Source organism: Humulus lupulus, chromosome 1 (genome assembly GCF_963169125.1).
Source record: "Humulus lupulus chromosome 1, drHumLupu1.1, whole genome shotgun sequence".
NCBI classification, from domain to species: Eukaryota; Viridiplantae; Streptophyta; class Magnoliopsida; order Rosales; family Cannabaceae; genus Humulus; species Humulus lupulus.
In genome coordinates, this window is record NC_084793.1 from 281,383,419 (window position 1) to 281,397,202 (window position 13,784).

Genomic DNA, 13,784 nt, shown 5'->3' on the forward strand with positions numbered 1-13,784 from the left:
TTCCCTTCTTCTCCCAAGTGCAGGCGTGGCGAGGCTCGGGGCACGGGCGCCACAACAAGGTCTCACCCTCGCATAGCGAGGGTGTCTCGCGTAACGAGGCTGACCTTCTTCTCTTGAATGCAGGTGAGGCCCGATGCTTGAAGGAACGGGGCGCACGCAGATGGCCAACCGGGGACCCTCACATAGCGATGGGGATGTTCAGATTGGCAAGCGGCCGAGGGCCCTCGCATAGCGAGGGTAGCCCTCTTAGCCCAATTCCTTCACCATCATGTGACGTCCTTATCCCCGTGTGCGAACAATGGGTGGCTTTTAGGATGTCTCGTAGTATAGAGCTTCGCTTGTGAATAGAATTCATAAAGGAGAAATTTCCACATTTACACTTCCCCCCAAGTCTATAAGTACACTTTTAAGTGTGTTTGTAGACTCTCTCTATTTCTCTTGCCTTACATGTACGGCCAACCTTGGGGGACTTAGCCTTGGAAAGTTTCACAACGTCGCTCGAAGAAATATGAAGTGAGGCTTGGAGTTGTGTTTCCTTATAGTGTCCAAAGAAACACAACAGCCACCTAACACTTGGGGGATCCATGAAAATTCCTAAGATTGCATGAGGACCAATCGTCCTCAATCATGGATCCCAGGGTTACCCATACTCTTGATCTCCTCCATTCATAGGGAAACAGATCCAATGGCTAGGGAGCATTGACTTTCCCTATAAATACCCCTAAGGCTTGAAGCCACTTTTTTTTTTTTATCAAACTTAAGGGGCTCTGGCAAGTCCCTCTTATTACTGTTGTTCGTGGATTACATATTTTTCTTTGATCTGATGGCGATAATCTTTCTGGTGCACCTTGATTATACTTGTAAGGACACGTTAACCCGTTGGGCTGTTGGGCTCCTTTTATATTCTTTGCACGCGCTTATTACTTTTTGCGAGAAGCGTCCCTCTCGTCATTAGGCATAGTACTATTTTAGCAAGCATCTTCTTTGAGACCCTTTTTGCAAGCGTCTTCTTTGAGACCCTTTTTGCAAGCGTCTACATTGAGACCCTTTTTGCAAGCGTCTACTTTGAGACCCTTTTTGCGAACGTCTACGTTGAGACCCTTTTTGCAAGCGTCTACTTTGAGACCCTTTTTGCAAACGTCTACGTTGAGACCCTTTTTGTAAGCGTCTACTTTGAGACCCTTTTTGCGAATGTCTACGGTGAGATCCTTTTTGCAAACATCTACGTTGAGACCCTTTTTGCAAGCGTCTACTTTGAGACCCTTTTTACAATTGTTGAGGTGATCTCCCCTCATGTCGGGACTTATATGGCTAGATGGTCCTCGTCCAATTTTAAACTTCGTCAGCGACCCTTCTAGGATGACGTCCCCTTCTATATTGACTCTTCAGACGTATTAGTAATAGGGTGACTGGAGGAAGGTTCGCTTTCTTCAACATGCGAGTCATTATGGCCCTCTTCCACACGTATGCACTTGTGTGCTCTATTCGACCACTCATTGGCTGGGGACTTTACATGGGACTCGTTGTTTCCTACCTTTAAGTTTTCATGGCCATCCTCCACGCGAATATACTTTTGCGCCCTCACGTAGAAGTCATCTAGGTTAGTGACTTCCCTCTTAAGCATGTTATCCCACAATTTTCTTCCCGGACGCACTCCGGCTGTGATAGCCATTTTTAATTCCCTGCAGGTCAAGCTCCCCACTTTGGCTACCTCCATGTTCAACCTGTGGATGTAACCCTTCAGACTCTCGTTTTCTCCTTGTTTTACATTGGCGAGGCTGGTGCCTGGCATTGTATAATCACGCACGACATGATGCTGTTGGAGAAACTCATCCGAAAATTGTTGCCAAGACCTGATGGATCCTGGGCAAAGTGTTTTGAACCATTTATATGCAAGTTCTTTCAATGTGATCACAAAACAGTGGAATCTAGCCCCGCTGCTGATCCCTCTTAACTTCATCAAGTCATTGAATGCGTCCAGATGGTACTTGGGGTCTGTGCTCCCCTCATAAGGGGTCATATGCGGCTCTTTGAAGTTGGCTGGGAGTCGGATGGCTTGGATCTCTTTAGTGAAGGGCGATTCATGATCGAACTCATCTTCGATGGATTGTCCTCCGGGTGCGATGACAATCTTGCTCTGCAGGCTCCTCGTCTCTGTATCGAGGCCTTGCCTCCTCTCCTTCAGGGACTTTCTCAACATGGAGGGGTTGACATCTTCCTTTCCTTTGTCGTCTCGTGGGACAGTAGGAGGTGTAGTTCTCTTGTCTACCCCTCCCTTGTTGAGCTCTTCTCGTAGATCTGAGGGCATCCTCTTTGAGGTGGCCTCGATGTCGTTGTGAGAGCCAACATTGTTCCTTTTCCTTGGCCCCTGAGGTGGCCTCGATGGTCCGGGATGCTCATGTGGCTTCTCCCTAGGGGTGTTACTGGTGAAGTGTCTGGTCCTCCCGTCGTTTACCGGGACAGTGGTTTCCTGACCCTTCTCTTTCCTCTTGGGCAGGGTCACGCTCGACTTACCTTGCAACAGGCCATTCAGCACCTCCTGCATGTTCTCCATGGTGGTCTCCAGTCTTTGGTTTTTAAGGTGCAGTTCATGAATTTCCTCTTCATAGAAACGAGATTTAGAACTCGAGCTCACAGAATGGACCCTGGGTTGTTTGTCATGTCTAAGCGTCGAGGGGCCCGGATCCTGCCGGCCGGAGTTCAGTACCTGCAATGATTTGGGAGGAGGGAACTCGTTGGCATTCCCGGGTGGTGCGGTGTTGTCCTTGGAGGATTATCACCGGGCGGGATGGCCGGTGACGAGGCCTCCCTGTCATTCTCGTGAACCTCAGGGTCCCTTGGGGGCTCCACGTCTCGGAGTGGAGATGGACCCTTCATGGAGGCCTTCAGCTGGACTCCGTTTAGGTGGACCTCCACCTCTCGTGGCTCCCTGAGTCGCTTTGAACGTCTTGGCATTTCTTCTTGCCGGAAGTAATGGTAGAACAGTAGGTTGGTGCTTACGTTCCCACAGACGGTGCCAAACTGTTGACGGTGAAATCTCGTCAACGATTAAAGGTTAGAAAACTAAGATTTTTATACTAAAGGTAGCTTAGAATTAGAAGGAAAGAACTTCAATCCATAGAAAAAACCAGAGCAACAATGGAACAAAGATCATGTATTTCTTTTACTTCTCCTCATACATTCAGTTTTCCAACCCCTTAGCCTGAGGGGTTAGGGCCTATTTATAGGGGGGCTCTATTGGCCCTGGATACAAACAAGTCCCAGACGACAGGGACGTACACAGGTACTCTGATCGTGTAGTGGCTCAGGGCGTAGTGGTGTCTACCCTGATGGTGCCAGAGTCGTGGCCTAGGACATAGTACTGTCGGCTCTGGCGTATGGTCGGGGGTGTCCAAGTGGTACCACTACTCTTCGTACAGGTCCGTACCGCCACTACTCCTCAGACGCAGATCATAGGGCCGTGCCTCTGTTCTCTCCACAACCGTACGCCCCGTGTCAGTACACGTGTCATGTACCTGATCGTCCTCATCAACCCCCGTTTGATACCCAATGCTAACTTAGCATTCCCATTAAGTGTCTCTAAGTACTCCTCACACCAATGCCAAGGAGGTTTCAACCTGTAGGTGCCATGTGAAGCCAAGGTGCTAGGAGTCGAGGCTGGCCTACGCAGGTCACATGAAAGCGAGGCTGAAGACACGGGCAGCGCAACATGGCAGCACCCTCGCATAGCGAGGCTGCCCCTCCTCCCCCCGAGTGCAGGCGTGGCAAGGCTTGGGGCACGGTTGCCACAACAAGGCCTCACCCTCGCATAGCGAGGCTTCCCTTCTTCTCCCAAGTGCAGGCGTGGCGAGGCTCGGGGCACGGGCGCCACAACAAGGTCTCACCCTCGCATAGCGAGGGTGTCTCGCGTAACGAGGTTGACCTTCTTCTCTTGAATGCAGGCGAGGCCTGATGCTTGAAGGTACGGGGAGCACGCAGATGTCCAACCGGGGACCCTTGCATAGCAATGGGGACGTTCGGATTGGCAAGCGGCTGAGGGCCCTCGCATAGCGAGGGTAGCCCTCTTAGCCCAATTCCTTCACCATCATGTGACGTCCTTATCCCCGTGTGCGAACAATGGGTGGCTTTTTGGATGTCTCGTAGTATAGAGCTTCACTTGTGAATAGAATTCATAAGGGAGAAATTTCCACATTTACAGGGATTATATCAACCATAGAAAAATGTAGAACCTTAAGCAAAACAAAGCATTCTTCTTCTTCTCCCGATCATCATTTCTTCTTCTTATTCCTTTGGAATTTTGAAGCTCCAATTGAGGATTCAAGCTAGGGAACCAAGCCTTGAGGGTCTAGGATTGTGTTCTACCATGAAGAGGGTTTAATTCTTAGCTTGGGGTAAGATTCTAGCCATACAAACTCCGGTTTTTACTCTGTTTTTCTTTTGGTTTTCAGGTGGAACTTTGGATTGAATAGTTGAGAATTGATGGAAGTTTTTAGCAAAGTTTGACTGTGTTTTGATGCCTAGGACTTGTAAAATGGGTATTTGGGTTCATTTGTGAGCTTGGTTGAAGTTTGGAAACAGGTTTTGAAGTTTGGAAAGTGGAGAAGTCGAAGGGTGAAAAACCAGGGTTGAATCACCCTGGTTCTAGTGCTACAGTGCCCAAGGGACACTACAAGAAAAAACAGTATTCATAACACTTAAAAACTGCTAACCGGGAGTATTGATAACACTTCTGAAAACGCTAACATCGCCCCTGTTATTAAAAGTCCTGTCTTTTCTATAACATTATTCGAATGTTATGTTCGATGTTATCTTAAACTATTCAATAACACATTTTTAGTTGCTATAATATTCAAATAATAACATTTAATTAGAGTATTAGGTTATAAATTTGAAGTTTAATCTTATACTTTATGCATAACACTTTCCAACTGTTATGAAAATTGTTATATTTGATCATTTTATAACGTTTTTAATTCATTCTATTATATAAATCATAACTTTTTGTCTCAATTATGATATATTATACAAAACAACCATAATTATTGTAAATTCTCCCAGTAATAACATTTTGTTATTTTGTAATATGCATTTTTAATTGCTGTAAAAAGTTTTTATTATTGTATTTTGATTAAAAAAATCACAATTGATCATAAGTGCAATATTAAATAGATCAAAAAATCTAAAATATTCAATATATATGATAAACCATGAGTATTTTTACATTTGAAGACAAACTACTTCAAACCATGATGACGATGTCCACTTCAAAAGTTCTTAGTTCTAACTTGAGTTTGAAAGCATACATAAGAAAATTCTATAGTCTTCACATATTTTGCTTCAAAAGTAAAAAACAGAATCATAACAAGATACACAAAAAGTAAACCATGAAGCTTGCTCCACCCTCCAATTCATCATCCATTCCATTGTGCACTTGTCTTTGTTGTGAGGTTGATTTGCTTAGCTACACAAGAGTTTAAATAATTAATGCTTAAACTTAGAGTTAATAATAAACTAAAAGAGTACAAAAAGAAAGAAAGTTAATAACCTCATTACAACTTTATAAGATGGCCATGCAATTACACTAACTACTGCACATAGGCATGAAAGATTGAAGATTTATGCTTGGTAAAATACTCATTAGAAAAGTTAGCTCAAACACTTTATGATTATGAAATGAAAATGCAAATGAAACACCAACCAAACATATAAATATATATATACAATACAACAACTAATTTGTAAAGAAAACCCAATAGTTCTCACACATAGTTCATGCACCCTCAATTACATGTTTTATAGAATAAATCAATAAGTACAACGATAATTATAACCTAGGCAAGAAAGGTCAAGTTTAACTACTGAATTTCAACATGAATGAGAGAGAATTAATCTACCAGTGTTAACCTCACATCACAAGGAGCAATTTCAAATGACTTGTCACGACGCATGCAGGTGTGCACATTTAGTGCATCCATCTTATAGAAATTTCAGAAGTCATGTTCACCTATAAATTTCTCACCAGAGCCTTCCATTGCCTGGAGAAACATGAGCCAACTAATTAAAGTTAATTCTAAACTGAAGCAACACACAAAACAAATCATTTATTATCTAATCGAAAAGAGCTAAAAGATATACCAAGAGATTTAGATTGTCTTCCCAAAAGAAATATTTTTACTCCCTGCTCAGATAGCTAAACCTGTATTTTGGATAAGGCAACCATCAGAAGACAATCAATCCAACACTGACAGACACAGACACACACAAAAGTAAACAAATAATTCACTAAATAAGTCAAATATGGAAAGATCTAATGAAAAGAGAGGTGATACCATGTAATGAAAGAACATTAAAACGAGATAGAGCAACACTCAAGTTCATCTTTCAAAGTTTATTACAGTTTATCATCATTCACAAGTCCAAACACCAATGCAAGACAGAGCAACACTCAAGTTCATCTTTCAAAGAAGCAATATGAGAGCAAATATATTTGCTCCACAATTTTACTACTCAAAAACCTCTAAAATTTTCAGTGGAAAAACCTTGCACTAAAATCAATTGGAACAGAACACCAGCCTAAAACTCCCATATCATTTGGAAGGAGTCCATTCAAAACCCTCACATAATCAATTTCTCCTTCTGCAAAACACATGAAAAGGGGTAAATAATGAAAGGACCATGTAGATTAAGATCTAGAAACAATTAGGTTGAATTTAAGGTCAGATGCTACTTTAGAAGACCATGAGAATCAATGGCTAGTTAATTACTTCTGATTTCAATTAAAAATGCATTCAAGCACAATAAAAGTTAAAGAAACCAACACTACTCAAGGCCACCAATTATAAAACTTTCAGTAAGGTTAATGTTAGATCTGGCTGATCAAATTCAATATAATTGAATATGTATGCAAACCGCACCAAATGAATCCCTCCCTACATATATTTACACATTGAAAGAATACGTGCGAGGTTTACTATATATATATGGCTCCAAGCATTAACAGACCTTCATGACATGAATCAGGGGTGCATGCTTTGAAAGCGCTCTGGACGGAGGAGGTGAGCACTTCAACATTTCAGCTGCATTAATTCATGTAGACACACTCAATCATATAACAACAGGAAAAAAGAAAAAAAAATGTTCAAATATTAAAGGCCCATACATGGAAATTTGGTGCAACAATATTAAAAACTGTATTCAGAAATACTGCAAGAAGAAATTTGGGAAAATTTCATCACTATTTAGTATGCATCTTTGTAAAATTACCAAGGATATGCTTCCGGCCATCCTTTGCTTGGTAGGGAAAGTAATTCCAGCCACCTAGAAAAATATGGTCAAGTGTTACTTCTTGCTATTACTACAGATGACCAGTGTGAGAATACATCAAAATTGCATATTTTAGGCTTTTATGTTGAGAGAATTATTGGAATAGAACAATAGGATGAATATTGACCAACCTTAATGTCCATTTGAAAAGCAGTTACACCATCTTCATTTCCTGGGACCTGTAATCGTTGAATTATTTGCTACATTCCACTTGTAAAGTTTGGATCCTACTAACAGTCACATGCTTTATAAACTTATATTTATTAGAACATTTCTGTATTGATTTTAAATTCCTATTCCTCTTCTCTCTTTGATCTTTTCCTCTTATTTTTGACTTTATTATGTTCTTATTTTTGACTTTATTATGAGACTAATAATGATAATAGTTCAGCCATGGCAGAATAAGTTATTGGTGACCTCATTACTATATGTACCAAACACTGTACATAACAATGAAAAGCATAAAAAATATCACCAAACCTGACAGTTGAACTGAATCTTGAAAGAGAACACTCACAATTTTGATTCCACTCTAGGAACTTTCATCAACTCCATAAAATACTGAAATATTAAACACATAAAAAAATAAAAAATGACCTTTTGGGACTATTCCGACCATGATAGAATTCAAAAGGTATATATATGCTCTCAAATTGACAAGTAAATAGCTAAATTTCAACTGGACAATAATAATGTACAACAGTAGTAATTCCAAGTTTCTATTACATAAATTGTTAATCTTTTAAGTAAATAAACAGAGGGAAATTAAAAGAAATAAAGGAGTTTGTAAGAAACTAATAAAATAAATCAATAAGTTCAAAACATTTTACTGTTGTGTACTTTAATCATAGAAAGTCATTCATGGACAAGAAAAGATGAACAATGCTTCTTACCTGTTCACACTTTCCCAGGCTCTCCTTGTCACCTGTGTAACCCTGATAATCATATAACAGAAACGGTCATAGCCAGCAACAAAAAGAGTAACAGAACAAGTCATAATGTTGTATTTTGAAAGCTGAATTACTGACTTGCTAACAAACTGGTAAGGAGCACAATGTAACTTGCATTAAAGTCTTACCTTGAGAAGTTCCATCTCTTCTTTAGTAGGACAAAATTTTATTAGATTTTCCACCTGATCAACATCTAATACTGATTCATCCATCGCTAGCACTGCAGCCTGAGAAGATGCATGCCACTAGTGTTAAGTAAACACAAAAAGAGTAACCAAACATGTTATTGTTCCATATTATCAAAACCTATAGAGGAAAAAGACTTCAAAAATATGTGAAATGAAAAAGGATAAAAAGTATCCTTATATTTCATGTTTTGATCTCGCAAAATCCTAAATATGTGTTGTTTTCAGTCCTAGGCTGAAAGTACCGATTGCCCATACGTAATGAAAGAAAAACAGACAAATCAAATTAAGTTAACCAACCCATTATCACAGGATTTCATTTAAGAATTCTATATCAAAGAATCTGTATCCACATTGAAGAGATAAAACTATCCATATCTCCAGATTATTCAAGAAAAAATAAGATCTTCAAGTAGAAGTTTACCATCATATCAGGAAGCGGCATCTTAACTTTTGTGAGCATAATTTCAGTGTTGTTTTCCCTCCTCGGGTTAATCTACAGGATGTAACATGGAAACAAATGGGACAGAAGTAACATCATAAATATCAGAATGCAAAAGAATAAAAAGAAATATCAATGAGAAAGGACATCCTTTTTTACAAGGACACTATTCATTCACAAAATGTATCTAACAATTGTAACAAGATCAGCAAAGCAAAGAAGAAGAAAGAAAAGAAGAGAGCAGAAACGACCATGATAGGAACCCAAATAGAAAGAACACGTAACAGTAGAGAAAACTAAGAAGAATAGGCAAAAATAAATACTGTATGGCTGAATTAAATGAAGAAATGAAAAAGAATGATAACACAGGCATTTCTAGGAGCCTGGGACCTCTCAAGAAAGCTCAAGCAAGAGTCTTCTTAATAATAATGCTAGAAAAAATATTCAATTTCTATACAATTACCAGGTGAACTTTGTCAGTTTTGGATCCAGCAGACTTACGACGCCCTCCAGCTTTACCCCCTGAATCAGCAGGTTTAGGGACTGTTGCAGAGAAAAGACTCTCTATCTCTGACACATCAAATTCTGGAGCACTAAAACAAAAGGAAGCAATATTACTAATTGAGAAAGGTAGAATTTAAACAAACAATGTAAGGTGGATGGATATATTGGTACTTCTCAAAGGAAAAAATAGAAAAAATATTACTAATTCATAATAATAGAACGATAGGACAGCAACAGGAGTTGAAATACATTTGAGGATCCCCATATCTTTGCAATTCTTCCCACAAGCTTCCTTGCAATGCTCTTGTAAACTTGCTCCAGTGCAGTGGTTTTAATGAAGATCTTCGAGGGGCAGCAGCAGCGGCCCCTATCCCTATAGGACGTGAAAGCCCATGCCCCCTCCCTGCAAATAGGCCTCTTGCATCAAGAATTGCTCCTTTGGCACCAGCAGGAGGAGGTGGAGGAGGTGCGCCACCTGGAGGTCTAGGTGGAGGTGGAGGCCCTAGAGCACGACCTGAAACACAGTTCACATTTGAGAGTTAATATGACCCTCTAGCAAAACATAATGAACTGAAATATAATTACTAGCTGTATTACCACTAGTTTGAAATATGCATATTTCAAGTAGAAATAGGCAACCAACACTTCAACAAGATTATTTGGGCATGGCACAACACAAGGAAACATAGATTATATTTGTAATGAATTGCACCTGGGAATATTGAACCACTAAACTACATCTAAAATCATGCTATATTTTCACTCATTGAATCTCGAATTTAAGTTCAAGTATGGCCATGTTTTCAGATTCATAAAAGGCTGTAAAACAATGAAGATTGTGCTATAGGGAAAAAAAAATTAACAGACGAGCACAGATTGAAACACAGTACAAGTCTACAACAATATATACGGCTAACGGTCAGCAATGTACCAACTGATACATAATCAAATTTTTACACAAACCGAATGTTTTCAACATTTAATCTCAAACCAAACCAAGTCTTATAGACATTGATATCTCAGGCATTTGCCAAGTTAATAAAAATATGAGCCGCGTCAACTTTTTCTAGCTCAAGATAAGTTCTTAAGCAGATTTAAAACTGTTCAGATGAGAAAACCAAGGTTGCTTGCACTGACACCATGAAAATTAGGCGCATTACAAAATAACAGCTGAAAAGATGGAAATCAAATCAAAAAAAATATTTTAATCCTAAATCAAAGATCAGTACAGTAAAGAGTTTATATTGTTCTTATTTCAGAGATCAGTACAGTAAGTTTTAATCAGGCATCAAAACTTTGTTGCACAAATAGAAAGAATCAATTTTTATGTCTTAAAAAGAAGGGTCAATATCACAAATGCTCTTTGACAATGTAAGTTTCATTGAACAGGTTGACTCAAGGTTTCACGTATACTACTTCAAGAGTCAATCAAATTCCAGTTAATTACTTGGTATCACTCAAGATTTCCCAGGTTGGCTAAAACGTAAGGAGGTCACCAACTATATCATTAATCCACATAAATAATGGAAAATCCATATAAAAATTATTTTAATAAATAAAATAATAATAATAAATTAAAAGAAAGAAAAGGAAAGAAGAAACTGGCACAGTTGGTGTCATTATTTCTACTTCTTTGAAAGTAAGCAAAGACAGAAATAACTTCAATGAAGAGGCAAGGCTATAAGATTGAAGCCATAGGGATCAACTACAAGATTCAAACAGAAAACACATTAGAGAAATCAAGTTCTTGGTCTAGAACCATAATATTCACCTGAAGTAATTGAAAATTCGCTCAATAAAGGAGGCAGGCAAGTGTCAAAAGGGTTGAGCTATTAAGATAAAAAGAATTGAAAATATAAATCATGCCATACTTATGGTTACTTCAAGGACATTTCAATTCTGTTCACACTACGATTGGGCATTCTTATGGTCTTTAGTAGAAATATCACCCAAAAAATTTCTTGTAGTACATTAATAAAACAGTTTCAAGGCAAATGAATGAAACACCCAGAAACAAAGCAAGTTATAGAAAAAATTATGGACTGTCTAATACTCAAAAATATAACTTATATACATTTATGGATGGAATCTTATGAAATGGAAACAAACGATACAAACACTTAATAAACTACCTGCCAATTTAATTTTCAAGATGATTACAATAAACACCACAACTTTAAACCTCACTGCATCATTTTTGGCAAATAAAGATAGAGTAAACATATATGTACATATATATATAAATATTATAATATAGACCGAATTGGAGGAGAATACCCAGCAGAGGAAGTTGAAAAATAATTTGATACACTATAAGACAGCTGCAGGGGCACACTCTAAAAGAACAAAATCACCATTATTTTTTGCTATAAACAAGCAAAACACAGCAGAAATTTTTTTTGGTAGAAATACAAAGAGGATAAAATAAGTTACCACCCTACTGTTTACACCATCAATAACTACCTCGTTTGCCATCACAACAAATGGAAACTTTCCAAGGCCAGATACACTAGCCTAAAAATCATGACAGATTACATTAAGAGGGAGAGAACTTGAAAACAAAAATTATTACCACAGTCAGATTAAGAACAAAAAAACATCACAAGAATTCTGCTAACCTCACGAGTCCATCGCGAGCCTGAACGTACAAGTAAAATTTAAAAATATACTATCGATTTGAGAACTCATACCTTCATTTTATGCTCCAGTAAACCAATAAAAAAATGATGCTAACTGTAAATAATGATTCACAAACTTTCTTTCTTGCTTCGAACATAGTACAGTATATTCAATCCCTAATTTAAACAAAAATTCCCACAAATAATCACAATATTATAGTTATATATACACATGAGACAAAAAAATTGCATAAATCAAATTGATGGAGCAATATTGAGAGATGAATGGTGAGGTTGAGGAACGGGGGAGGGAGGCCAGAAAGATGAAAATGGAATGAGTGACTAGGAAAGAAGAACAACACCCAGATTCAAACTTCATTAAACTCTTACTCATATTAAAAAATCCACATATAATAACTAAAATGAAAGACAAAACATACACTATGAAGAAAACCCATAAGATTATTAAACACACAGTAATTAAAATACCTCATTCTAAGGCTTCGACTACCATGAACCAACCAACAACAATAAAAATAAGTCGAGAGGAAACATACCAGATCTCACCTTCGTCGTGTGCTGAGGAGAAGAAGACCCACGCATCGTCGAACCCATGACCTCTCCTTTGCCTCTGCCTCCACCAGGCGCCGTCACCTATTCTTCCAAGAAAAAGAAGAATAACGGATAGGAGTGAGAGGAGGAGAGGGCTCTCTCTCATTTACTGAAGAGTAGGAACCATTACCAGAGTGAGGTCAGGACAAGAAAGAGTACCTTTGATGTTTGCTAAGTCGAGCCGATGGGGTGGAGAGCGACTTCGTGATGTTGGAGTAGACCGATTTGACCGCCGGTGGAGGAGAACGACGCCGTGTGGTTTGAGCACTCTCTCGTGGAGGCTAGAGAGAATCGATGAAATGAATGGTGAGAATGAAGGGATTTATGCATTTAGAGAGAACACATATTCAGAATGGGAGTGTTGTGTAAAATAATAAAAAAAAATGAAAAGTAAAGGCGCCATTACTAATTCACTTGGCGCTAAATTTCTCCCATAATATTTTAGAGCTAAATCATTAATAACACTTTAAAAAATATGCTATATCTTAACGTAATATTTACTCAAAATTCTTGTAGTGGGAGGGCACTATAGTGTTGTTGAGGGCAAAGCATACCTGCTTGTAGCGCCTAGGCGCTAAGGGGCCAGCGCTACCCTGTTTTTCCAAGGTCCTATTATTGGCACTTTTGAGGTTTTTTGGCTTGGGGTTTCAATTCCTAAGGCTTGGGATCGAATCTACTAACCGTTTGAGTATTATCCGAGGTCCCGAGAGTGAGGTTTAGGTCAAGAACCTTTTATTGATGGAGTTCCATATTTGGTTATGACTGGGTGACCGCTAAGGGATCAATGGACCGATCGTTCTCAAGGGTCGTTATTTTATAATTTCTCGCTCGAACCAGAGGTAAGAAAACTGCACCCAGTATGTGACATGCATAGTTATTGATGTAACATGTTGAGAACTCTATTTTTATATTTGGAATGCATATCAAATGCTTAGCAATTTTCTTATCTGTGTATGGCACTGACCGATGAGTCAGGAATCGGCAAAGGTGTCAATATTGACTGTGAAGTTGTGACTCATTAATCAAGTTCGATAGTTTTTACTGAGCACTGGTTGTATGATGTTGGCTTATGAGTCAAAAATGATATTAGCGTGTTTAATGCAAGCCAAAAAGATTAGATCTAATCGACATAAGCATGAACTGCTTGACC

At 38.9% G+C, this 13,784-nt stretch overlaps 1 protein-coding gene and 2 long non-coding RNA genes across 3 annotated transcripts; all 3 read right to left on the reverse strand.

The window, feature by feature from the left end:
* Window positions 1-6,999: 6,999 nt before the first annotated feature.
* On the reverse strand, window positions 7,000-7,666 carry LOC133777460 (uncharacterized). The gene is made up of 3 exons (XR_009868600.1): window positions 7,455-7,666; window positions 7,264-7,317; window positions 7,000-7,076 (listed from the first exon to the last, which is right to left on the reverse strand). It is a non-coding gene; the product is annotated as an uncharacterized LOC133777460 (long non-coding RNA).
* A 112-nt stretch (window positions 7,667-7,778) lies between these two features.
* Window positions 7,779-9,061, reverse strand: LOC133777462 (formin-like protein 21b). The gene is made up of 4 exons (XM_062217081.1): window positions 8,883-9,061; window positions 8,402-8,500; window positions 8,217-8,258; window positions 7,779-7,884 (listed from the first exon to the last, which is right to left on the reverse strand). The coding sequence occupies exons 1-4, from the start codon at window positions 8,919-8,921 to the stop codon at window positions 7,837-7,839; spliced, it is 228 nt and encodes a 75-aa protein (XP_062073065.1). The 5' UTR covers window positions 8,922-9,061; the 3' UTR covers window positions 7,779-7,836.
* Window positions 9,062-9,192: 131 nt separating this feature from the next.
* On the reverse strand, window positions 9,193-9,914 carry LOC133777466 (uncharacterized). The gene is made up of 2 exons (XR_009868605.1): window positions 9,654-9,914; window positions 9,193-9,493 (listed from the first exon to the last, which is right to left on the reverse strand). It is a non-coding gene; the product is annotated as an uncharacterized LOC133777466 (long non-coding RNA).
* Between the last annotated feature and the right edge of the window lie 3,870 nt (window positions 9,915-13,784).